This window comes from Notolabrus celidotus, chromosome 14 (assembly GCF_009762535.1).
Source record: "Notolabrus celidotus isolate fNotCel1 chromosome 14, fNotCel1.pri, whole genome shotgun sequence".
NCBI lineage: Eukaryota > Metazoa > Chordata > Actinopteri > Labriformes > Labridae > Notolabrus > Notolabrus celidotus.
Window position 1 is genome coordinate 14,459,107 of NC_048285.1, and position 24,135 is coordinate 14,483,241.

The following is a 24,135-nucleotide window of genomic DNA, read 5'->3' on the forward strand; positions in this document are numbered from 1 at the left end:
GTGTAGCAGCGCGGCGAAGGACAGTTCCACCGCTCCAGTAGCAGCAGCAGCAACAGCCAGGGATGCAGGCTGGCCAACAAACCCTATAGAGGGAGACATAGGCTGGAAAAGGGGAGGAGGGCACGCGAGAGGCACGGAGGGATGCTGGAGCAAAGCCAGAAGCCAAGGCAGAAAAAGCAGAAAGCGCGTGTCTCCCCAGCCGGCACAGGGAGGAATGAGCAAGAGAGGTACTGCAGAGGTAGAGGTGAAGAGAGAGAGAGAGAGAGAGAGAGCGAGAGAGAGAGAGAGAAAGAGAAAGAAAGAGGGAGGGAGGGAGGGGGTAGAATGAAGGGGGGGATTGAGTGATAGCTGCTGCCACATGCACGCACACACACATATGCACCCAGCACAGTACGGCTGAGTCAGCCTTACTCAAGAGGGTCTAAGAGTCGCAATCAGACTGGATGCTTTACCTATACCGCACACCCCAGACTTTACTGCATCCTCTATGCCTGTCTCCACTTTCATGTGTCTCCCATTTCATGCAAATACCAAAGCCAAGCTCAGTCTCTTTGGCAGGCAGAAATATTGGCACGATCCAGTGTTGTCCACCAGCAAGTTCTCTATCAAATGATTCAGCTCTCACTCTTGTCAGTGCTGTGGCAGAGCTACATTTTTGGAAGGGCTTATCAAAGCATACAAAGCTCATTGAAGGTGTAGATCTATAGTGTGTCCGTATCTGTGGGTTTTTTTAAATGCTTTTGCAATCATTGCATTGCAAGACTGCAAAATGTTTATGATGACTCAGTTTTGTTTTTCGGTGCAATCCCTGTGGCCTAACAGCAAGGAGGTTCCCTGTTGGACTCTTTGCAGGAACCTTTTTGTTCAGAGTTTCCTTCTCCACGTGTAGGTTCCCTCTAGGTATATTAATTCCTTCCAAGGACGTGCTCATTAGCTTGCATGGTCACTCTAAAATGTTGGTAGATGTTAGTATGTCTATTTTTCACTTTGTCTCAGCCATTTAACTGATAGGAAATTTGTCCAGGGTGTGCTCCCCCTCCTCTCGCCCAATGATGGCCTGGATTGGCTCCAGACAACCCCAAATAGGATTAGCAGGACAGATAATGGATGGATAAATGGATAATTATGTCTTTTCTCATTGTGTTGCTTTTTAAAATGTTAGCTGTTTTTGACCTTATATAAACGTACATCATATTGAAGGCGTAGCCCAACTTGCCAGCTTCGACTTGTTACCTGATCCCTTAAACTAACCACTGATTCCAGTGGGAATTAACAGTTTTTTTTTTAACCCAAATCAAGTACTTTAAAGCTCTATTTCTGCATTGTGCACTGAATTCTATTTGCAAGCACAACCCCTTCCAGAATCCCAGTTGAGACATAGAGACACCCTGTCCTCTATCATCTGTTCAAATCATCTTTTCTATCAGTAAAACTGGCTACTTTTTCTCTTCTTATGAAACCACCCCCATCTACTCAAAGCAGGTATTCGGTGGATTTAATTCAGTTTGTCAACTACCTTAAGAAACTGTCTTGGTTTACATGCCCAACAACGTGCCTGCAAGGTACACAAAATGAGTCATATTGACCACAACACTTTATTACAAAACACGGAGCCACACAGGACACTGCACATCCGCCACATACCTTCCTTCCATCAATCTCAGCTCAGCCTTCAACACCTCTCAGTGGCAGTGAGGAATAACAGGAGTCCACAACTTGAATGTTCAGTCTGACCTCAATCACAAGATTCATGGCTCCCTCACCCATCAAGAGACATGTCAACTCGAACACAACAGAGGGCCACATCTGGAGCCTAGATTTCATCATTCACTACATGTAATGCTTAACACAAGCACACTCTCTGTTCAACTTCTAAAGGGGTTGCTACTAAAAATGTTCAGACACCTTGACTTTTGACCACCAGAAGTCTTGCCTTGCAGTGCTTAACAGTTGAATTTCACTTTCTGCATATCACCAGCACTTCATGTATAACCACCCCCAACCACCCACGGTAATGTGAAACATAATTGAACCTAACACCTTTGTTCATCCACATTTCACTGAAAATGATTCATGCATCAGAGCAGTCTAACAGGAAGTCACTTAGCACTCCCACCACACTGCCACTTTGTCCTGCTTGTCTGGCAGCAGGCACAGAGCCATGAGATGTCCGGATGTGTTAATGAAAAAAGAGTGGATCGGTGGATTTTACATCTGTACAGAGCTTTGTATGCCTTTTCTCGTAGCAACTTCTTTCCAAACATAGCACTAACGAGGGGAAGAGAGAGTTAAAGGATGAGTCATTTGAAGGAGAAGTTATTGGAAAAGATCAGAACATCTACACGGCTGATCTGTGCATATATTTATTCCTCTCAGAGTTTTTGTTTCTGTTGTTGTCTGATGCTACCTCTCTGAAAAAGAATTTCAATCATTAGTTGTACATAATGCAAGAAAGCATGATAAGGGGTTCTAAAATACTCTTGAAGTATTATGTTTATGTTTATGTTTCAATGAGTCTTCCTTTTCTTTAGTCCAAATCTGTGCTATAGTTTAATTCAGAACTTAAAAATAGATGAACAGAATTGATTTCTGAAATAATCTATAGTTGGAAATATAATCTGCTCCCCCATCCTCATTTCCTGTTGGGTTTTTTATCCCCCTGTATATCCCGAACTATCCATACTGACATGATAGATGTATGACCTCACCAACTCTCACACGTACACACATGCATGCACATTTGTCAGGTGATCAATCTCACGGCATTTGATGTCACTTCGAAGTTCAAGTGTGTGTATGTGTGTGTGATGGATGATGAATAGTGAGATGCAGCAGCCTAAATGTTTGAGACAAAAACATAATTGCCATTTATGGAGTGTAGAGTAAAAAGAAAACATGTAGTGATATATGCACGCCTCCATCTTTGCATATTTACACCATCTATAGTCACATGTGGTCACACACGCACACACACCTGCCACTGGACAGGGTGACCTTGGATGCCGGGTGATGAAGGAAGGCGGAGCTAAAGAGAACATTACGCTGATGAGTGGAGAGGAGAGGAGGATGTGAGGAATCAGGAGGGTTAGAGGAGAGGACAGAGAGGATGGGTACAAGGGGGAATATGGGGGACAAGGGGAGTGAGAGGAGAGAGATGACAGGAGGCAAAGAGGGGAGGTGAGATGAGATGCAGAGGGAGGGAGGGAGGGAGGGAGGGAAGAAGGGAGGGAGGGAGTGGAGGATCTGTTTCTGGGACGGCCAAAGCAGTGAAATGCTGCAGTGAAGTCACATAGCTGAGCCGGTCCAAACACAGCTTCTGAGAGACTCTGAGCTCTCCTTTCTCTCTCTTCATACCTTCATTTTCTCCCACCTCCCACTCTCATTAACCTTCTACTCACCCTATACTGCGACCTGTTCTACCCCCCCCCCCCCCCCCCCCCTCCATCTCTCTCTTTCCCTCCCTCTCTCTCTCTCTCTGCCTCTGTCTTTGCACCAGCCGTTGAGTGAGCACACTTCAGAAATCGTCCCGAATGGAGGAGGACAAGTTGGCTGGGCCTCTCTCTACCTTTGGTTTTCATCTCCCCTTCCTCTTTTTCAGCTGAGCAGGTCAATCTGTTTTCTTCAACACAAGTTCTCTTTTTTTACTTTCTTTTTACCTGCCTTCAAACCATGCATGCCTGTGACTCTCCGTTCTTGTCTTCCATTTTCTCTTTTTTGTCGTCTGTCTTCTCCCCGCAGTCCTGTGCTCCAGTTGTCTAACCATCCATGCATCCATCTGTGGGGGATCAAGCAGACCATCAGAAGGTGAGTCCTGTTTAAAGTTAAGAGCAGGTCTGCGGTACATGCAGATCTCACACATGCACAGAATCACACACGGCTTTTAAAGTTAGAATTGTTTGATCAGGACTTCAGTGCAGACATGTAGTAAAACCTGTGCAGAACATGCGGCCAGCCTACTGGTGGGGACTTTGTGTTTAAAAGAACTCAGTTTTATCCAGGCTTTACATGGTCTCATGGTTTGCTGTCGGATGGCACAAGGGTAGCATGTGATTTTGTTGGATCTTGTATGAGACACAGATGTGTGAAAACTTGAGGTGGTAATGTTTAAAGCTAAATACAAAAAGGGGTTGGATATGTGTAAGTTTACGTTGTTGGTGTAAATATGAATATCCATTTTGGTCGCATATTTTAGGACAGGCAGTGGAGAGCATTTGTTTCACTCTGTGCCTTAAATCTTCACAAATTTTCAGTTTGCAAGAATCATTTTAGGTTAAATGTGTCTCAGGCCATGTTCAGAATCTTTACATTTCACTGAGCTGATGCAGTGGAGGTGCAAAGTTGGAGCTGAGCAAAGTGACTTAAGGATCATCTGCAAACCAAACAAGGTTAACACAATGTTAGCTAGCTGAAAGTCAACATTTCTATCAACAGACTTACCTGCAATGCATTTAATAAACATTTGCGGTTAGCAAAACTATATAAGATCAGATAGAAATGATTGATCTTCATCTGGAGGAAATTTAGTATATTGACCCTGGACAGTATCCATTAGTCTTTAGCAGCTTTTGAACAGTGTTGTGACGTTAGAGCAGCAGCCAAAGTAACATGTGTAACTTACCTTTTATAATTTCTGTGCTCGATCGCTTGACTGTTTAGGAGCTAAGCAACTTGGAGTGCTTTCATGAGTTCCCAATTGAGTTCCAATGCTTAGTAGGAACTTCAGTAATCCAGAGATTTTTTGTAAGATAGCAAAGAGCGCTCACCACAGTTGCAACTATTTTATTAAAAATCCTGTGCTCAGAAAGTTGAATTGGAAAATGTTCATTAAACCATAAAAAAATGCACAGCAGCTAAAGCTTCTTAAGTAATTGTGGCTCAAAACAAACAGAAATAAGCAACTAGAATGACTGCTCTGTGTAGGTGACACTGTCATGACACATTCTCCAAAGGGGTTCACTGGCGAACAATGGCTGACAGTGAACACCGGCCTGAACAATCACCATCGGGAAATAAAAAAAGCATAGTCAGTCACTGCAACTGAGAAAGGAACGCACTGCAATAACATGACAAACTGCATTAACAACAAACTCGCTGCAAATACACAAACAATGCAAAGTCAAAACTACAGAAGAGAAAACACCTGCAATGGACGAACTCTGCAAATCCAGACTCCACAACGGAAGTGCTCCATGCTTGTGGGGGCGTTCATTGACACAGCATTGTTATTGATGGGACAGACACAAGCAGACTTGTTTCAATGAGAAGTTGGCATAGCTAGATATCAGGGAAAAGCTTTAATGTGCTGTTGCCAAAATAATCTAACCCTGGTTCTGACATTGGTAATTGCGAAGACATGGTGCAGATTGTAGAGGAGTGAGAAGTCTGTGACCCAGGACTTCCAACAGATCTGTGTCCAGTCCATCTCTGCTCCTGCTTCACTTTGACTTTGTGCTCTCTCATCCATCAGCACCCACTGACAGTGTTTTCAGAATGCAGCAAGGAGTAGGACAGCCAGAGTCACGAGACAGCGGATTCCCTGCAGTAATTACTGAATCAACGGTTTTCCGCCAGAACATGGATCTGGCGGAATTTAGCTGTTGGACTGCTGCATGATACTTATAGCGAGCGCCAACTGCGCAGCCAATAGAGCTTCATAGCCAAATTAAAGCTACTCTTTGATTTAAGGCTAGTTGTACTGCCAGCTGAGCAACTAACTGAGGTCCATCGCTGGAGGAAGCTGCACTCAGCAGCTCAGTGGAGTTATTGCCAAGTTTGGCTTCAGACATAACAGGGCTGTTCCCATTAGACCCCAGAGACCTTCTCTCCCATCTCCACAGTGCCTTAGTCATCCCAGCTGTCAGAGTTCAAAACCATTTGCTGTAAATCTCTTGGATATACAGTAACTGTAACATTACCCTCTGCTGTTAAACTATGCCCCTTTCATTTCCAATGCTATATACCAGGGGCTAAGAAAAGTTATCACCAACACACCCTTGGACTCAGAGCCTGACATTGGGTATCCATGTAATAGTACTGCTAGCTTCATGGCTAACTAAGAACAGTAACAAACTAAAGCCTGGTTTATACCTCTGAGTTGACTCTATGCCAATGCCATTGTGAGCCCTATGCTCTTGTCATTGAAGTGTCCGTGTTGCTCTGCAATACATGCTTGTAAGCAGTGTGATTTCCATACTGGTCAGATCGCCACTTCCCGGTCTGGCCGAGTTTTCTGCTTGTTTGTGCACAGAGATCTATGACAACTCTGGGCGTATCATGTTAAGTTGGATGTGATAAATGTTGCTATTGATCATACAACAATTGTTACAAAGATTACAACTTGCTGAATTGTTGTTGTACAGTGATTCCGGAAATGTTGTTAATGTAGGAAATACTTTGCTTTCTATTGGACCAATTACGGTTGGACTCGTAGATATGTATTCAAGGAAAAGCAGAGCAGGCTACTCACCTATGCCTCAGTGTAGGAACATGGATACACGGACCTACAGTGTAGGCTATGGCGGCAATTTGATGCAGAAGCATAAACCATAAACCATAAACCATAAACCAGGCTTTTTAGCAAGGCTCTCTGCTCATCAGAAACTATTTCTCAATTAAAGTTGTGAGTGTCTTGTTAAAGTGCATATCAAATAGTGTTTTTACACAGTAGAGATTGCACATAATCAATGAATTCAGTGTCTGCTTTTGTCTCTGTCCCATCAATAACAAGCTGTTTTACAGAGCACCCTTATAGGCCTGGAGCACCACTGCTGTTTAGTTGTATAGCACTTTTCATTTGCAGTTGTTCTTTGATCTTGTGTGTGTTCGATTTGCATTGTTTGTGTATTTGTAGTGTGTTTGCTTTTTATGCAGTTGTTTTAGCTTTTTGCAGATTAATTTTTTATGTTCAGCATGGTTTCGTTGTGCTCATTTCAAACTTATGGATGTGTTTCTGAAATTGACTTATTTGAGCATTTGCAGCATCTTTCTCCTAATGGAGATCCTTCATTCGTATGGCCACTGCAGATTGCGTGTCCTTCTGTGCCACTTTGTCATTATAATATAGGAAGTATCCCTTGCAGAAAGTATAGTGTTAATCAAACAGCCACCATTGTACTGGTCTTCAAGTGCTGTGGCATGTAGTTAACTCTACTTTTTTCAGCTTCACTGTTAAAAGATAATACAGTTATCTTGCAGTTGTAAATGGTTGTCTGTCTACAGGTGTAAGCCCTGTGATGGACTGGCTCCAGCCCATAGACTGTATAATGAAGCAAATTGTAGGTGGAGGCCATATTGGAAATGCTGCCTAACTTCTGTCGAGCTAGTGTGAGGTAAAGAGGCAGGCTTTGAGCCTCCTCGCCAACAGCTACAGTGTTCCAGCCTGTCAATCAACTCAGTCATGTCCTTAAATGGGCAAAACTCATAATCTTAATAGCTTCTGAACTGTTGAGTTATAAAAAAAATTCCCCCCTGTACAGTGTGTGCCGAAAGAGAAATTAGCAATTCAGACCAAAGCTGTTTTTTGAACCAGGCTGTAAACATGTTTATTAATGCTGCAAAGATTGTCTTTTTTTGAATGGGTGTATATGTGGTTTCCAGTGTTTCTGCAGCCAGCCTCAAGTGGACGCTCAATGAACTGCAGTTCAGAACACTTCCGCATGGGCTTCATATTTTGAGACCGGAGGTTGCCGCTTGCTCTAGCCCCAGGCATCCTTTAACGGAATATGCAGCAAACCCGATACATAAACGAATGTATAGAAAAGACAGTACAGCGAACTGTGACATGTTCCTAAATAATCTTTATTCAAAAAACATATTGTAATGACAGCTGCTTGTTAAGAGGCAGCACAGTGCAAGCATTAGTTTGGTGTCACTAACATTTAAAGTGAAACAAGAGCAACTATTCAGGGCAAACTCATAGCCAGAGATGGATGATATTGACAATGATATTGTCAGTTACTTGTTTTAGCATCATAGTCTATGTGTTTGATTATTCCTGATTGAGATATAAGATCTATAAAAAATGGAATGTATGTGACTTCATATTGCCAGCAAAACCATCTTGGTAAAAAACTGCATTTAACTTTTGCCCAAATGTTGACCTGTAGCATCACCTTATTTGTGAAGCACCCAAACTCATAATCTTTAACATATATGGTCACACAAAGAACAAGGAACTGTGACAGAACTAGAATCTCAACCATCAACCATTTAATCACTGTCACATTGTTCTCCACACTATGACAGACTATCTGGTGTCTTGATAATCACATAGAAACACACAATTGTATACATAATATTACTCTGATAGCAAAGCTGTGCTTTTGATAGTTAAGGAAATCACTCAGTTATTAACCCACAATGATAGAAAACAAATTATTTGTATACTGTTGGTTTGTTTAGCAATGTCAGAAACCAGGATTGACCAAGCTACCAGATTCGGAAGCACTAAGCGCACTCTTGGAAATGAATAACACAGTTTACCGGACTGATGCATTACAAGTACCATAGAGACACCAGTTTTTGACACAGCTACACCAACATGGGTAAAATAACATAGAACATTCTGAAATTAACAATGCTCACATGCTGAAACCTGTAAAATGATAATAAAACAGTGATTAGGTATTCTATAAAGAGTTCTGTTCCTTACGTTTAGGGTGCTTTATTGAAAAAGAAGAAAAGAAAATACAAAAAGAATGCACCACAGATACATTTTCCATTTCACCATACAATCACCATGCCATGTTTCTATTACAACAACCCAACATTCTAATATACCATTGTAATAAAGTGAGCTTTATGTTTTCCACAGTTCCATTACGTTCACATGCTCTCCACTATGATCAAACCACAATTGGTATAAATGTGTCAATGTGCAAAACAGTATGTACAGTTTTAAACGCAACTGTTGAGGTAAAGGCATAACTTTGGACCCAGATCTATGGTGTAACTTTTAAGAGCTAATAACTTTCTTCTACATATATATATTTATATATATATATATTCTGTCTGTTTTAAAATACACACTAAGAATCTTTGTGCAATGAGGTTCACTGCCTCATTATATTTAAAATCTTGATACAGAACTTTTCAAGTTTGAGTAAAAATACTTTTAGAAAAGTGTTTTGAAGGCTTTTTTAAAATTATATATCTTCAATTTTATAGAGGAAAGACAACACTTTTCAAAGTGAGTCCACATACCCCTCAGAGTGATGCAAGCGATAAACATACATGCATATATCAACTGATATCCAATTATAATAATTCCTGAAAAATGGTGCAACCCAGTACCTTAATATAGTAAAAACGTAAGCATACTTTGACTCAAGTTTTTGTGGTGAAATAAATGAAAATAAGTTACTTTCTTTATTTCTGATATGCTACTGTACCATTTGACATGCATTCATGGCACCATAATACAGTGAACATGCTTCATTGGCCAACGAAGAAAAAAATCTACCTGCTAGTGACAACTGTTAGTTAAAATTAAGTCTTCAGTGTGGGCATTTTTAATTTTCTGGTGACACCAGCTGGGACTTTGTGATTTTGGGTGCAGCTCATGTGTCACTCCTGGTTGTTTTTGATTGAGTCTGACAGCCATTTACTCAACAAAAACTACCTTTGCTTTATTCATTATCATATAGTTCTGATCACGTGTTAGCTTTTTGGTTTTATAGAGATATAGAACTCTGATAAGAAATCTCAACACCAACACTAGCCACTTTCCTTTGTTTACTTAATTCTATCTAACATACCCCTGTATTCAGGGGAAAAAATACAGGGTTTTGACAGAGTTAATTTTCGGCTTTAAAGTCAGCTCAGGTGGTTAGAAAAAAAATACAACTCCCTGCATCTTTACCAGAGCAATTGAAAATACATCACTTACTGACCAATAAAAAACAGAGTCTACCACTCTCTCTTTACATTAAAAAAGACACATTGCTGACAACATAAGAAGTGAATAAAGGAGTAAAGGCAGATGAAAACATGTTGACTTGTTTTAGGAGAAGCACTGATTTGAATGATGATTGAAATTATAACTTTCATTAAGCTGCTACAGTTTTAGGGTCCTCGTATCGTCAGCACTGGCTTACTGTCTCAGTGGCTATGTGTGACATTTTCTTAGCTTATTGTTGGTTATTCCTATCAATCTTCATTGTTGTTGGTTCTCTTGTTAAATCCATGCCATGTACAGAACACGTTAAATATTTTACTGTTTCTCTCTTGAAAAAAGTCTTTCTGGAGGGCAATATTGTAAAATCTATGGATTGGACACAGCCACTGTCATGGCTTGGCGACACTTGAAAGAACTGTTTTTTAATGATTGACAAAATCTGTGCCCTTCATATTATTACAAGTAAAATGTAAGCTGGGAAGAAAGTCCTCAAATAAGTTTGAGGAATGTTTACGATGCTTGAACACGAGTAGGCAACATTGAGACATGATTTGGTTAAGTCACTGACAATTACTGTCCTTTCAGATAAGAAAAGCCAGTGGTGGAAGTACATTACATATGCACTTTTAGTGCATCAACTTATGTTAAGACATGGTGCCCATGCGGGAAGCTGAAAGACATGGATTTAAGGCAATGTTGTAAAATAAACACTCATCATTCCATTAAACTGCTGGTTGAGCAGTTGAACCCAAAAGCCAACCAGGCCAGTGGGCCAGATGATGCAATCCCCAACAGTTAGTAACATACAAACTGTGACAGTTGGAGAGTCCCATCTTCATCTTATTAATAATAATAATAAATATAATTAGTTAATGGGATGAAATGGTCGCCATTTTGTTGGGTCTAGGCACCAAAATAGCTTGGTTACGTCTGAAAAATTGTGTTTGCAGTGGAAATAGGCCTTTGTAAAGGAAACTATGAAAGTATGACATGACATCATTGTCAAAAAGAATAGTGCATTGTACCTGACAGTCCCTGGCTTTTGAAGTTAGTAGTGAGGTGCTTCTCTCATTGACTGAAGACACACTTAAGCATCATAGCCTGCCGGATAATCATTATATGTTCCAGTTTTCAGATCTTTACTGTGCTCCGCAAAATGTTAGGTTAGATTTGATGTAAAACCTGACATGCAGCTAATTAGCTTCCAACATACATTACACTTTGCCTACAGTGGTTCACTCTCAATGTTTTTCTAAAATTAGCCATGCAATACAGCTCATATGTGACCAAAGCGATGTGCTATTGCGTTAATGCTCGACTTGGTTCTATAGAGAGGTCCTAGCAGAAAGCTGTCCACAATCTCGGAGGGACCTGCTATCATACAGTATGTTGCCAATGACAACTGACAATAGCAATTTTAACGAAACCCCATAAGTAGACTGCAATAAATGTACAACACAGGAGGAATCAGCACAATTGAAGGTCATAAAAAAGGTGTTCAGACAGAGTGTTATATATAGTGTGAAATAAGCTTCTGCCTAACAGAATGTTAGTTTGAAAATTTGCCCTCATAGTTACCGTTAACTTTATTATTAGTGACTTCATTAAAAAAAGAAACTATATGCAGCTGAAGATTTAATATTTATTATTAAATTCTGTATTTATTCAGGTTTCTTCCATGATCAAACTATAGTGTTATAGAAATTTGGGGTCATATTGCCCAGCCCTAGTTTGCTATGACAATGCCATTTTCACCATAAGAAATAATTTAATAAAATTTTCATTGTTATTTCAGTTTTCAATACATAATGTATTTAATGGTTGGGTTGCAGAACAAGGTTCCCTGGCTTATTTCAAGAAAAAAACAACACACCTCATACAGACATATAGAAACACCCACACATACATAGAAACATTCGGTACACTGACACACTCACACGCACATGCAGAATGGATGGAAGTTTCGGTGCGTGTTGATTCAAGCTGTGGTTACGATAGATCTCCAGGAAGGGGGTGGGCATGTCTGGAAGAAAAGAAAGAAAGACAAAATGACAAACATTAAAGTTGGCACAGCACATAATAAAATTTACACTTTTGCACACACACGTTTTGCTCAGTTATCTTTACAACACCCGACAGTTAGAGTGAGCATGCACATACCAGGTGAGGTGTTTGGGTGAGGGCTCCACAATCACATGACCCAGCTATGGTTGTCTATAAATATAAAAGAAGAAATGTCCGATAACACAACAGGAAGGTAGCTTTTGGTCAATAAATAGAGAAGGTTTGAGGTTAGTAATCCAATTTTAGAATGGTGGTGTGTGTTGTGTTGTTTTTATTACAGTTAGTGTTTTGAATAGAAACTGTCCAGGATTTAAAGGGGATCAAATCTTTGAACAAACCCATATTTCAACTATCAAAATACACTTGAGGCATATGTTACACATGAACAGATCTTGTTTAGTTTCATAGTATCCAAGCATTTAGTGGTAGTAATGAAAGGATGTGTTTTGGACTGAGAACACATGCTATTTGCATGTTAAGATCTTGAAATAGGCACTGAAACACAGTTACAAAAGTATGAACTTAAGCCCTGTGGCTGGTGGTCAAGGCTTTAGAACTGATGTTCTGAGGACTAGTATTGTTGTTGTAACTGTATATGGGCTAATATGGGCTTCAAGGGTTAAAAATCAAATCACACTATATACCACTTTTAAAGTGGTATGCCTACTATTACTCATAGATTGTTGCTGCTGCTCTACTAGCTTGAGCCATACACCTATCAGCCATAACATCATGACCACCGCCTTATACTGTGTCTCTTCTCTCCTCAATTCAGGGCCATAGCAGTCCTGACCTGATAAGACATGGACTCCACTAGACCTGAAGGTGTGATATGGTATCTTGCACCAAGACATTAGCAGCAGATCCTTCAATCTCCAAGGATCAGACTTGATTGTAGCACAGATGCTAAATTGGTTTGAGATCTTGAGGATTCGGAGACCAAGTTAACACCTTGAATTTGTTGTGTTCCTCCAGGCCACTTTCTTGCTCACATGATCCAGTTTAGAGAATCACATGTTTATGTCATGAAGGTGCTTCCAAGGTGGATAGGTGTCAGCATAGGCACCCTGAGCGGTCTGCAGAAGTCTGACACCTTTCTATCAAAACCAGCATTCAATTTTTCAGCATTTTGAGCACATACACACATAGAGACACACATCAGTGAGCTTTTGCCGTCCCTAACGTTGTTGCTGGTTCATCAGTTTTGTTTCCTTGGACCACTTTTATAAGCTACTGACCCATGCTGACCAGGAACACCCCAAGAGCTGCAGCTTTGGAGATGCTCTGACCCAGTTGTCTAGCCATCACAATTTGGCCCTTGTCAAAGTCACTCGTATCCTTACACTCGTTCCGACACTCCGTCAAGAACAAGTTCAAGAAAAAAAATATTAACCTGCTGTTAAACATATCTCACTCACTGACAAACGGCACTGTAAAGAGATAGTCAGTGTTCCTGTCAGTAGTCATAATGTTATGGCTAACTGGTCTTTTTAATCCACTTATTTAGTATGAGAAAATGGGTCAACAGTGACATAACATCTGAGGGAAACAGTGGCGCATGTCTGTTTACAACTGGCACCCAGTGATGACATATCCTATCCAGCATTACAATTTAAAAAAACATCAGTTTATGCTGGGGGAGTAGATTCTGCTTGAGCTGAAACACAGCTAGAACACAGCCATAAAAATCAGCTTGTTCCATTAAAAAATGAGTGGCAACACATTAGCCACATTTTGATCTTCCTGCTAGTGACAGGTTCAGCTTGAGGATGCTACGGTGAGATTTCTTACTTGGTTCCCTCCTCTGCAACACCTTCAGCGTCCAGCTTTCCCTCCTCCTCCATCTTCTCCTCTGAAATCAGTTCTGGCTTCTGGTGTCGACGGAGACATTTCACTACTACCATGGAAAGGATCAGCAGAGCTAACGCTCCGCCCACTGATGCTCCAATTGCAACTGCGATGGTTGAATCTCTGGGAGGGGGAACTGAGGACAGGAGAGGATAGGGTTAAATAGTTTGTAACCAAAAGATGGAGACAAACGCAACGCCGGCTAAAAGCTCTGCTGGGATGATTAAACAGAGTGGAAAGAAAGAAAGTGCTGCTGAGTTAGCCTCATACGGGAGTTTGTGTGCATGCCAGTGCAAAAATGATGCTGAGAACTAAGTTCAAGCTCTTGTTGGTCATTATTAATTGAAAAGCTGACTCATCACCAGTAGATGCTCACACTCCAGGAAGCTCACACACAGTCAAACAAACAGAAAGCTGTATTTGATTGTACAACATTTATCCTTATATTACAGTGTCAGAGATTTTAGTATATGCTAACTTGAGCTATAAAAAAGTCAGTGCAACTTAAAGTGAAGGGTTTGGGCTTCATGAACAAACAGTTGATTGTATTTCTTGACATTAAGGTTAATTTCTTACGTTCTGTAACAACTATAAGTTCTATGACACCACGTCCGTGGATGCGGTCTGGAGGGTTTATCACATAGCAGGTGTAAAACCCCTCATCCTCCAGCTGGACATCTGACAGGGTGATTGACAGATCATTCTTCTCCAGGAGCCCAGCAAACTTGACCCTGTCTCCGAAGAAGTCTGAGCGCAGAGGCACCATTCCTTTTTTCTTATCATATTTTATAAACTATGAATGAAGAGAGAGAGAGAAAGAATGAAAGAGAGACAGAGTTTATGAGGGTTCAGATTTTAACGCTAGCTGCTGAGAATAATAATAAGTCATCCTACCATTTCTTCTGTGTCATTAATTGTTTTTTGGTAGGTCCAGTTCATGGAAAACTTTGTAGCATCTATCTTATAGCAGGACGTGAAAGTGCAGGGGATTTTGACAGTTGTTCCATTGAGAGCATTGATTTTACTGGACACCAGCACATCCATGCTTGAGCAACCTGTGAATGAAAATAACATCAGTGTTAGCCAAGTTCAGACCAAAACAATAGAATATCAGAGCTGTAAATATGGAAACAGATTGACTCTTCATTTTTGTATTTGTATTTTTAACAAATGGAGACATGAACAGATAGACTAAAAGATATGTAAATGTCTATTATCAAAAAAATCATTCACACATTTTGGTACAGGAATTTATATAACTCAAATATGATCTCACATCTTTATGAATTGCAAATTCTGCAAGCCGGTAAATGTAGGGTCTCCATGTTTAACCTAACATACTGCAAATCAAACAGAAATTTCACAGAACACCGACTGACTTAAAAGTGCAGTATGTCAGCTGTTTCAGTGTGTAGTGAGGATGTGGGTTTCAACGTTACTGCTGACTCCGTCCTCTGCACTTTGTTTGAGAATGCTGCCTTCCAGGCTGACAGTCATTTGATGTAAATGTCGAAACTCAGGGAACAGATTTAAAAGTGATCAATCCAACAAAAGGGATGTGGATCAAGCAATATACCAGCAATTAACCCAACAGTCTAAGAGCATTTGTTTAAAACACAGCCAGCACATAGAAAATGGTGTTTCATATTATCTTTGTTCAATCAGCAGAAGCATATACAGCATATTGTACAAGAGGCATTTGAAATCCTTCAGTTATTTATTGTACTCATTTATTTTTGAGTGGTACGAATCCTTTTGTTGGATGTAATAGAGAGGGTTACATCCATGTGGAAACAAGAGCTTTAAAAGTCTAAATCAAAACTTAGAATTGAAGCTTGATAAGTGGTAGCAATGGATTTGTTTTATTTGCCTTGAACATGGTTTCCCTTGACTGAAAGCCAGATGAATCTGTGAGCCACTATTTTATTTTCAGTAGCAGTTGGGACTGGAAAGAAATGTACTTCCATCCACCATGTATCAGATCCACCCAATGACAACTGCTTTTTTGTGTTGTGTTTTCCTGATATATGTAGAGTCAATACAGTACTGAAAGTCAGAAAAAGGCAAAAGAGCTTCTTCTTGTATGTCGTACAGACAGATACATTTGTAAAAATTCCAGCATAATCTTTTTTAAATGATGTCCTGTTATTTGAATTTTTCTAAAAATAAAAAAAAAATACAGTCAATGGGTACCAACGGATCAGTCACTAAACAAACAATGAAATCACATCTCTTGTACAGCGCCTTGTCTTCGTTTTTAGAAATACTATTTCAAGAAACAGCCATCTGACAATAAAACACAGCACTCACCACTGTAGAGCTACAATAATAGTTTAATTTGGCTAACATTAGCATTATCTAAATAATCAAACTCCCTGGCTACTGTTATGAGTGTATGCTTGAACAAATATACTAGCTTTAGCTTGCACCATCATTGGCGTAGTACGTTAGCTTTAGCTCATGTAGCTTTAGTACGTAAGCTTTAGCTCACACACTAGCTAAAAACAGGCACTGAGCATCTGAGACTGAATGGTTTTAGCTGGGTAGGGATATTTTCTCAAAAACTGTTATAAGATATGGCACCAGGCACCAACACAGTTATACCCTCAGCAAGACATTATTAGACGCCATTTTGTTCTGAACTACAGTAACTTACATTAAAACAGGTTGTTAGGGATTAAGCTATAAAGGTTGTTTGTGTGCTTAAGTTGTATACAGTGTTTTGTTGTCAAACAGGCACTTCCCCTATCCACTTCACGCCTATCTAAATAAAGTTGTGTCAGGTAGAGGGAGAGAGTGAGCAGGTGTACAAGAGATCTGGACTGATGCGACCTCTTTGGCCAGTTGGTCCTGGAATACCCATGCAAGTGTGTTGTGTGATGCTAATGTTTGGGACTTCAAACTGCCAGGGAATTGAACTGATGGCCCTGGGCATGATTTGTTCCTTGGGAAATATAACAGTTTCTATAACCAGTCCAACATGATGTTCCATTGTGGACTCAGACACTAGAGATAACCAATGCACTGTGGGAGTGGAAGAGAAGTATAGGGATGTCTGGCACAACGATCTCTCCATCTCTGCAAACCTGAGACGTTTGAGAGAAAGCAGCTCAAGATGCTTTGAGCTGAACCCAGCAAAAATTCCACTTGAATTGGAGTTGGACCCAAGTTAGCCGCCCAGCTAGCTATACAATTAGCCAACTCTGCCCGGTGTCAGCCTCTTGGAACTCGGGCATGTTGTCTACGAAGCTCCAGTTAGCTGCACAGCTAGCCAAATTACAATTTTTTTCTCAAGACGCTGTACAAACAGAGCATGTCGAGACAACATTTTACGTTATATTATTAACAAAAACTCAACATCAAGACAGGATAAGATGGGATCTCATTTTATAAGCAGGACTCTGTCTTATCTCATCTTAATTCACCATGAGTAGAGCGCTTTGCAGCATTTAGCAAATTACAGCATCAAGGAACAACAGGCAGAAACCTTGTGCAGAACCAGACTCATGCTATACAGCCATCTGCCTGGGCCAAACAACTTAAATGTCTGGTATTTTCTCTGTCCTGTCAAAAATAAAGCTGTGTCACTTGGTGCCTCTAAGGACCTGGAGCACTTCCTTTTAAAAGTCTGCTGCACGTTTTACTAGTGCAGATGTTTCCTGATTTTATAGTTTTTTTTGCTTTGCATCATTTGTGTATTTGGAGCGTTTGCTGTTCTGCTGTATGCAGTTATTTCAGCTATTTGCAGAAAGTTTCTTTCTTTCCACTGTTGCATTTGCCTTGGACTTTACACTTGCAGAAACATTGAAAATATTACTCCCGGTGCCGATCATTCGAGCCGCTGCTGATCGCCAAACTTTGTAGAACCACTTGGGTCTTTGTAGAACCAAAGTTATCACTAGTTAGACAGTTTGATTAAACTCGGGATGGTCATTTTGGCACTTTAATCTGGCATAGTCAATATCACTGATAGAAAACGGGTATCTTTTTTGCAGATTTATTAGATATATTTATTTGTTATTTAATTGTATCAGGGATGGGTAGTATAATTGAAATCCTTGTAGTTAAATGAGGGGAAGTGACAGGATGATACATTCTTTATTGTGGAACACTTAAAGAGAACGCAAGCCTTTTTCGTTATAGATCTTGAGATCACAATCTCAAATGTACTGTGAAAGCTAGAAGATAGCTGCGTAGACTGCTCCACTCAGACACTTTAGGAAGCATTAGTAGTTTAACATAAGCGAATTGAAGCATGTAACTGGATATAAAGTGACTCAAACGATGTTAGTATAATTTATTTTCTCAAGTTTCCCCCTGCATTCTAACATTATGTCTCAGCACGGGCTTACACTCCCCAGACAGAATCTGTGCCTCTCTCTCTTTCTCTCTCTCCCTCTCTGCATGTGTCTGTGTGCGTGTGTTTGTTGCGTGTGTGTGATGGGACTCTGCACCATTCTCTCCTCTGCAGTCGGGTGTTTCTGGCTCCCTTCCCACTGCTGCTGCACCACTCCACAGGCCTGCCTCTCTGCACCATACACACACATACACCCACATACTCACCCATGCACTTTTTACATCTCCTCCCATCGTCCATATGTATAATTCACACATATAAGCACACCCAATTTTCCCCTGCGCTCAGTTCACCACAGTCAGGTGGCTTGTGATGCAACGCGGCACCTGCTTCTCTCTTTAAACACACACACGCATAACCCCCCAAAGGTGTGCATTGTCAGCAGTGAGCTAAGCATGCTAGCTGTGCTATGTCAATGTCATCCCTGCATACTGACCTATCTGTACGCACAGCTCATACAAGCACATTCAAGCAAACATTGCCATCTCTTGCACACAACTGATACACACGTAGGCACTTCATACACATATATGCCTTTGTGATTATGACCCGTAAAGACATACAGTGTGAGAAACTGTTTGATTCCGGCTCCTGCTGACTCAGCAGCCCCGTGGATAGTGAGAAAGAGAGGCAGATGCCGACTCGCAGAGAGACAGAGAACTGCTAACAGATGAAATACTGCAGTGAAGCCGCCTCATGCGACTCCTCCCTCCCTCTGCCCCTCCCTCTTTTCCTCTCCCATTTCTATTCACCTCTCTTGCCTCCTCTCATGCCTTTTTCTGAGTACCTCTTCTCTTCAACCCCCTCTGCTAGCCTTAAAATTACAGTTCTCCCTTCCATCCCCCCATTCCCACTTCCAAAAACTCCAAGCAGTTCTGTCTCTCCCTCCCTTCTCTCTCCCTCCATTGTTCTGTTTACCTTCACAAGGTCAATGCAGAAAAAAAAGGTAAAACGTAGGTAGGCATGTTACATCATCACTCCTGTGCCCTCCCCATTCCTCTTATCCGACTCTACAGTACGTGACCACCTTTTTTAGGTTTACGCACATGATCCAAGTCAAAACAGAGATGCACATCAGTAACAGTATGATTTAATGAAAGGGAGGCTATGTTAATAATTGAGTTCTGTCTGCCTGGCTTAGTGAAGGGTAAAGAAAGAAGATACAGGCCAAGAGATAATTTTGGATATTTCTTACATCTCTGTGGAATCAAACCTTTTAAAGAACGCTAAGTTTACACATTTTCATTCCAGTACATACTGAGAACCTTTACGTGTGTCAACTTGTATTCGAAGTGACCGAAAAGATCAAAGTGACAGAAAACTTCTGAGCAACACTGTTAATGAGGTAGAGCAAAAAAAAAAAAAAAAGTTTAAAATCCTTGTATCATTTAGGATACACGTTTAATAATAACTCCCCTGCCTATGGATCTCAATTCAATTAGGTGTCTTTGGAGTGGCATGGATAAGAGTTTTAGAGCTCCAATCCACTAAAGACACAGTTTGACAAATCTGCAAACGGCATCCTTTTGAAGGTCCCTTCTAAAGGAGATTCAAAGCTGCTTTAAGGGCACAGAAGTCTTTGGCTGTGTATTTGGAGGATGTTTCAAAAAATAGAAGACTTAGGGCTCTATTTTTATGACAATCATTTGCTAGACCTAAGCTGTGCTGTCTTAAAAAAGGTATCACCCTTGACTTATTTTAGGGTGAAGATAATTTGGACTGCATGTAGAGTGAAAGAGGTGCTGTTCTTAAGTGGTTTAATGGGGTTAATGCTGGTTTTGAGTGTGTCAACACTTAAGCATTAAGACTTAGGGACTCTCCCTGAAAGTACTTCAAGGAACAAACTCTCCAGAGAGCTAACAATATGAAAATCCGTCCTGCACATCAGTGCAAAGGTTGGATCCTCTGCACTACTTTCACCAGGAATGATTGTAAATTCATGATACATCCCCAGGGCAACATCTGTCTTAATGATGATGCATCGTGAAGAGTTAGTCCGTTGTCAGTTACATCACGTCTGATGCCAGGTTGTTTTCTGGTGAAAAACATACTTAGATACCAAGCTACTTTCACTAGAGGATACATTTGGGATGTGCTCAACTTCCACCCCTATGCTTGGAATCTAAATTCTTGATTGTGTTAGACAAGTGTTAATACGGACAAGTTGCAGTTGCGTCTCAGATGATTTTATGCTAATTTGAGGGTGAGCTGGTGAGTAGGGCAGTCGGCTTTTGGTCAGTGAGTCAGAAAAAGACAGAGATGCAGTTCTTTTTTAAATTTTATTTTGAAAAATATGTAATCTTTTTCCTCATAGGAGTATTTTACACATCCTGTAAAGTCTACAGACTTTTATGGATAACACATTGGCTCTGGCACATTGCCTTGAACTGATAGAGCTCTGGTATTGTTGAATTGTGATTCAGTTGTGGTATGTGCTGCTGCTGCTGCTGGCCTAGCTCTAGTGCCCCCTGCTGTGAGGAGTGTCGCATTACATCCTGCACACTGCAGCACTCTGTGCCTAGCTACTCAATACAATGCAGCTGACAACAGAAGCACAACATATGTCTGTTTTTTCAGACCAGTTCCAGGAATTGAGCTGGCTGGAAAAGCTTTTGTCTGATTAGGTCATGGCGAGATTGCTATCAGTCTATGAAGCCTCTAAAGAAATTAACAGGACCTGTGCTTTGTCAGCCTGCAGCATATTGTGTGATAGGTTACTGTACTAGAGTAATATGTAAACACTGCTATGTATATGAGACAAATAAATCACTTAGCACAGAGAGGAAGGATGCGTCATCTAGAGCACTGAACTAATTTCACTGCTCTGGTCTAATTATAATAACTGCAGTAGATCCTCTTTTACCATCACATTTAAACCACACTACAAGGAAAATATTGACAGGACTGAGTAAGAGTCAAATTGTACTTCCAGTACTTGCTATGCTGCCATCACCTTCACTCTTTCCTACTTATGTATTATTGACAGCTGTGTCTCTTTCACAATAGAGTCACAAAGTCTGATTGCTTTAAAATAGATAAAACTGAAGCTTTCAAAAGTCACTCACAGGGTATGAATTAAATATATCCCATATGTACATATAGATTAACACAAAAAAAAGAAAACAAATCATGGAAAAACGCTATGAGATATCTGTAACTTTTACAAACACTCATGCTTTGTCCTGTCAACACAGTACGTCTGTTTATTCGTATTGTTACTTAGAGGTGATTTCTGTCAATTGGATAACAGTCAATCTTCCAAGGATGAAATCACATATTGGAATTATGACATTAATACAAATCAAAATCCTAAAAGAAAATGCTTTATGAGCTTTCAGCTGTTTTAAAATTAACATTTTAACTCATAGAAACTGAGTATCTAAACAGTTTATGGAGCTTAAGAAATAAACCATGTTATAAAATATTATATTAAAGGAGGATTCAGTTCACCTTAATTGGTCAGTACTGTAAAATGTAAGAACGTTGTTATTTCTAAGGTAACTGTCCAACAAATGAGTATGGTAAAAAGCAAATATAAGCATCTCGCTGTAAAATGAAGATACTCCTCTCAAGTGACCAGCAGGTAGATCAAATGTTTACTTACTGCATTGGTTTTTTTTTTTAATACTGATTCTTCAAATCACAAGTTTCTAGCTGTTTTCATTTAGGGAAAATTATAAATGTTGTTTTTCTGCAACTCAAAGTCTGTTTAATGATAAGCATCTCATAATAAATGCCTAATTATTAAGGATTTATGTTGAGCCTGTTTGAAGGCCTCACCACTGGGTACACAGTAAACGTAATATATATTTTTCCAGGGTGATGCTGGCCTCTAGTGTTTGTCTGCTGTTACTGTAGCTGTGACTGCTGAGTAAACCCAAAACGTTGATTGTTGAGCAGAACATTGATGGGAAACTGCCCTTTGAGCTAAATTTGAGAGGTATACTACTGAAAATCCTGGCGTCAGACAATGAGTCCAAAATGTTTTGTGATATTATTATTATTATTATTATTATTATTATTATCATTATTATTATTATTATTATTATTATTATTATTATTATTATTATTATCATCAGTGGTGTGTCAATGTAACAGGCCAGCGTCCATTTATCAATTAACAATAGTTTGCAACCCCCCCCCTCAAAAAAACAACAACAAACAAACAAACAAAAAAAGGAAGACTGCAGTGTAGCCCCCGACAACAATACACCTCTGAGTATCTATTTTCAGTCAGCACAGGTGAAAAGCAAAGGGTGCTGACACATCTAAAAATACATTGATGTGAGATCCCCATGCAAGTTCCAGACCACTGAACTGCAGTAATTGATGAGACATGAAGTCGAAAAGTCAATTTGAATACAAATTCCAGATCAATCCTCCTCTTAGCTCTCACTCTCTCACTTAAAACACAATCTAGTCCTTGGGATCAGTTTAGATGTACAACCCTTTTTTTTAGCAATATGAATACTCTGTTCCCTTTCCCTATGGTCAAAACTTCATAAAAATGGTTATTAGTTATGTTTAGCAAGAGAGCTGCTTGAGACAGTCTGTCAGGATTCTATTACACAAAAACTCACATTCACAACTTACATTCAGCTTGACCCTCGCTGGACTTCTGAAGATCTTTAGAAGTGTTTGAAAAAAAAAAACACTTTCTTGAAATCTTGCTCCAAGGTTCTTTCTGCATTACAGAGAAAGTGATACTCCTTTCTACTGGTTAAGCATGAAGATGTCATATATTCTTGCTCTCAGTGTAGCCCTACTCATGCTCATTATTAATCTTTTTTCACTGACAAGAAGTTAAGTAATTTTGGCTTCAGTACAGCTGAAGTACCCAGCAGCTAGTGAATACTGTCTGTTACATAACACAGGATGGCTTTTGTTTGTTAATCTGTTGGGGGGGGACCTTCTGTTTTGTTGCTCACATTCAGTTGAGGTAATGATGCCTTGGTTTGATCAGATGTGGGTCACACCTTCTGGAGGCCTGCTTTGATGTTGCATCTACCTTTTTCTCTGTGATTAACATAAAACAACCTGGATTTCATGTCTGCTACCTGTTGCGTGCAGTTTTATACAACCTCTTCTTCAGACGACCCCCATATGGAGGGTTGTTTGTGTGGCAAGGAATACAAGGCCTATGAATGTAACCAGCACATTGTTAGCACCTTACCATAGGCCTTTATTTTGATCCATTATTCCCAGCACTGACTCACAGAGACCCACTGTAATGTAAACTATCCTCCTGCATGAAGATCAAGTTAATAATTATTTTTACATAGTGCATCATTATCCTATTTAAAGGCTGTGACACACTGGAGCACTAATTCAGCTGTAAACAGAGGTGGATACGACAGGGTGAAATTAGTCCTCAGAGAACTTACACATATATATATATATATATATATATATATATATATATATATATATATAAAAACAGTGTGGCTTAGAGCGATGAGAAAACACACAGCATTCTGTTTTAATGGACGGTTTTGCCAACAGGGGAAATGATGGAGTAACAATTACTCGACATTATCTCATATTACGCATGGGTATCTTCCTCTCTCTGACGCGCACACACAGCTGGATGTAAGAAAAACGTGCAGGAAGATGGGGCAGTGTGTGGTCACAATAATCGAAGTGCTTTCGTGTATCAATGTACAATAGCATCGATCGGTTTGGCTGTTTTGCGTCTTACCGGAGAGCGAGAGCAGCAGCACGAGCAGCGCCGCGCTCATCAGCTGAACGCCACAGCTCATCTTCTGCTCGTGGGAACACATCTTCTCTTCTTCTTGTGCTTTAGAAAAACGACGCTGTTATCTCTTAAAAAAATAATACTTCTAAAAAGAGTAAATGTGATCTCTCAGGGTACGTTTAAATGCTAAAAACAGTGTTTTTGTTTTAGAGGCAGGACATGGCTGGCAGTGTCTGTAGCCCTATGACGGTTGATCTTATGGTTATCGGGTTGTGT

General features: G+C 40.2%; 1 protein-coding gene across 2 annotated transcripts; it reads right to left on the reverse strand.

Annotated features, from left to right (window-relative positions):
• Positions 1–7,774: 7,774 nt before the first annotated feature.
• On the reverse strand, positions 7,775–24,135 carry scn2b (sodium channel, voltage-gated, type II, beta). Of its 2 annotated transcripts, XM_034700898.1 has the most exons (6): positions 23,863–24,135; positions 14,702–14,862; positions 14,384–14,600; positions 13,751–13,943; positions 12,056–12,109; positions 7,775–11,918 (listed from the first exon to the last, which is right to left on the reverse strand). In XM_034700898.1, the coding sequence occupies exons 1-5, from the start codon at positions 23,942–23,944 to the stop codon at positions 12,100–12,102; spliced, it is 663 nt and encodes a 220-aa protein (XP_034556789.1). In that variant the 5' UTR covers positions 23,945–24,135; the 3' UTR covers positions 7,775–11,918; positions 12,056–12,099. The 2 variants fall into 2 exon arrangements, with proteins under 2 accessions (XP_034556789.1, XP_034556788.1); XM_034700897.1 differs by lacking the exon at positions 12,056–12,109 and having other exon boundaries at positions 23,863–24,104.

Bases quoted from the DNA above. Each gene is read 5' to 3' on its own strand.
- scn2b (XM_034700897.1), bottom strand. From the start codon at position 23,944: ATGTGTTCCCACGAGCAGAAGATGAGCTGTGGCGTTCAGCTGATGAGC. The intron at 13,944-14,383 runs GTAAGAAATTAA...TCCTGTCCTCAG, and splicing joins ACTTATAGTTGTTACAGAAC to TTCCCCCTCCCAGAGATTCA. The intron at 11,919-13,750 runs GTAAGAAATCTC...CTTTTCTTCCAG, and splicing joins GTTGCAGAGGAGGGAACCAA to ACATGCCCACCCCCTTCCTG.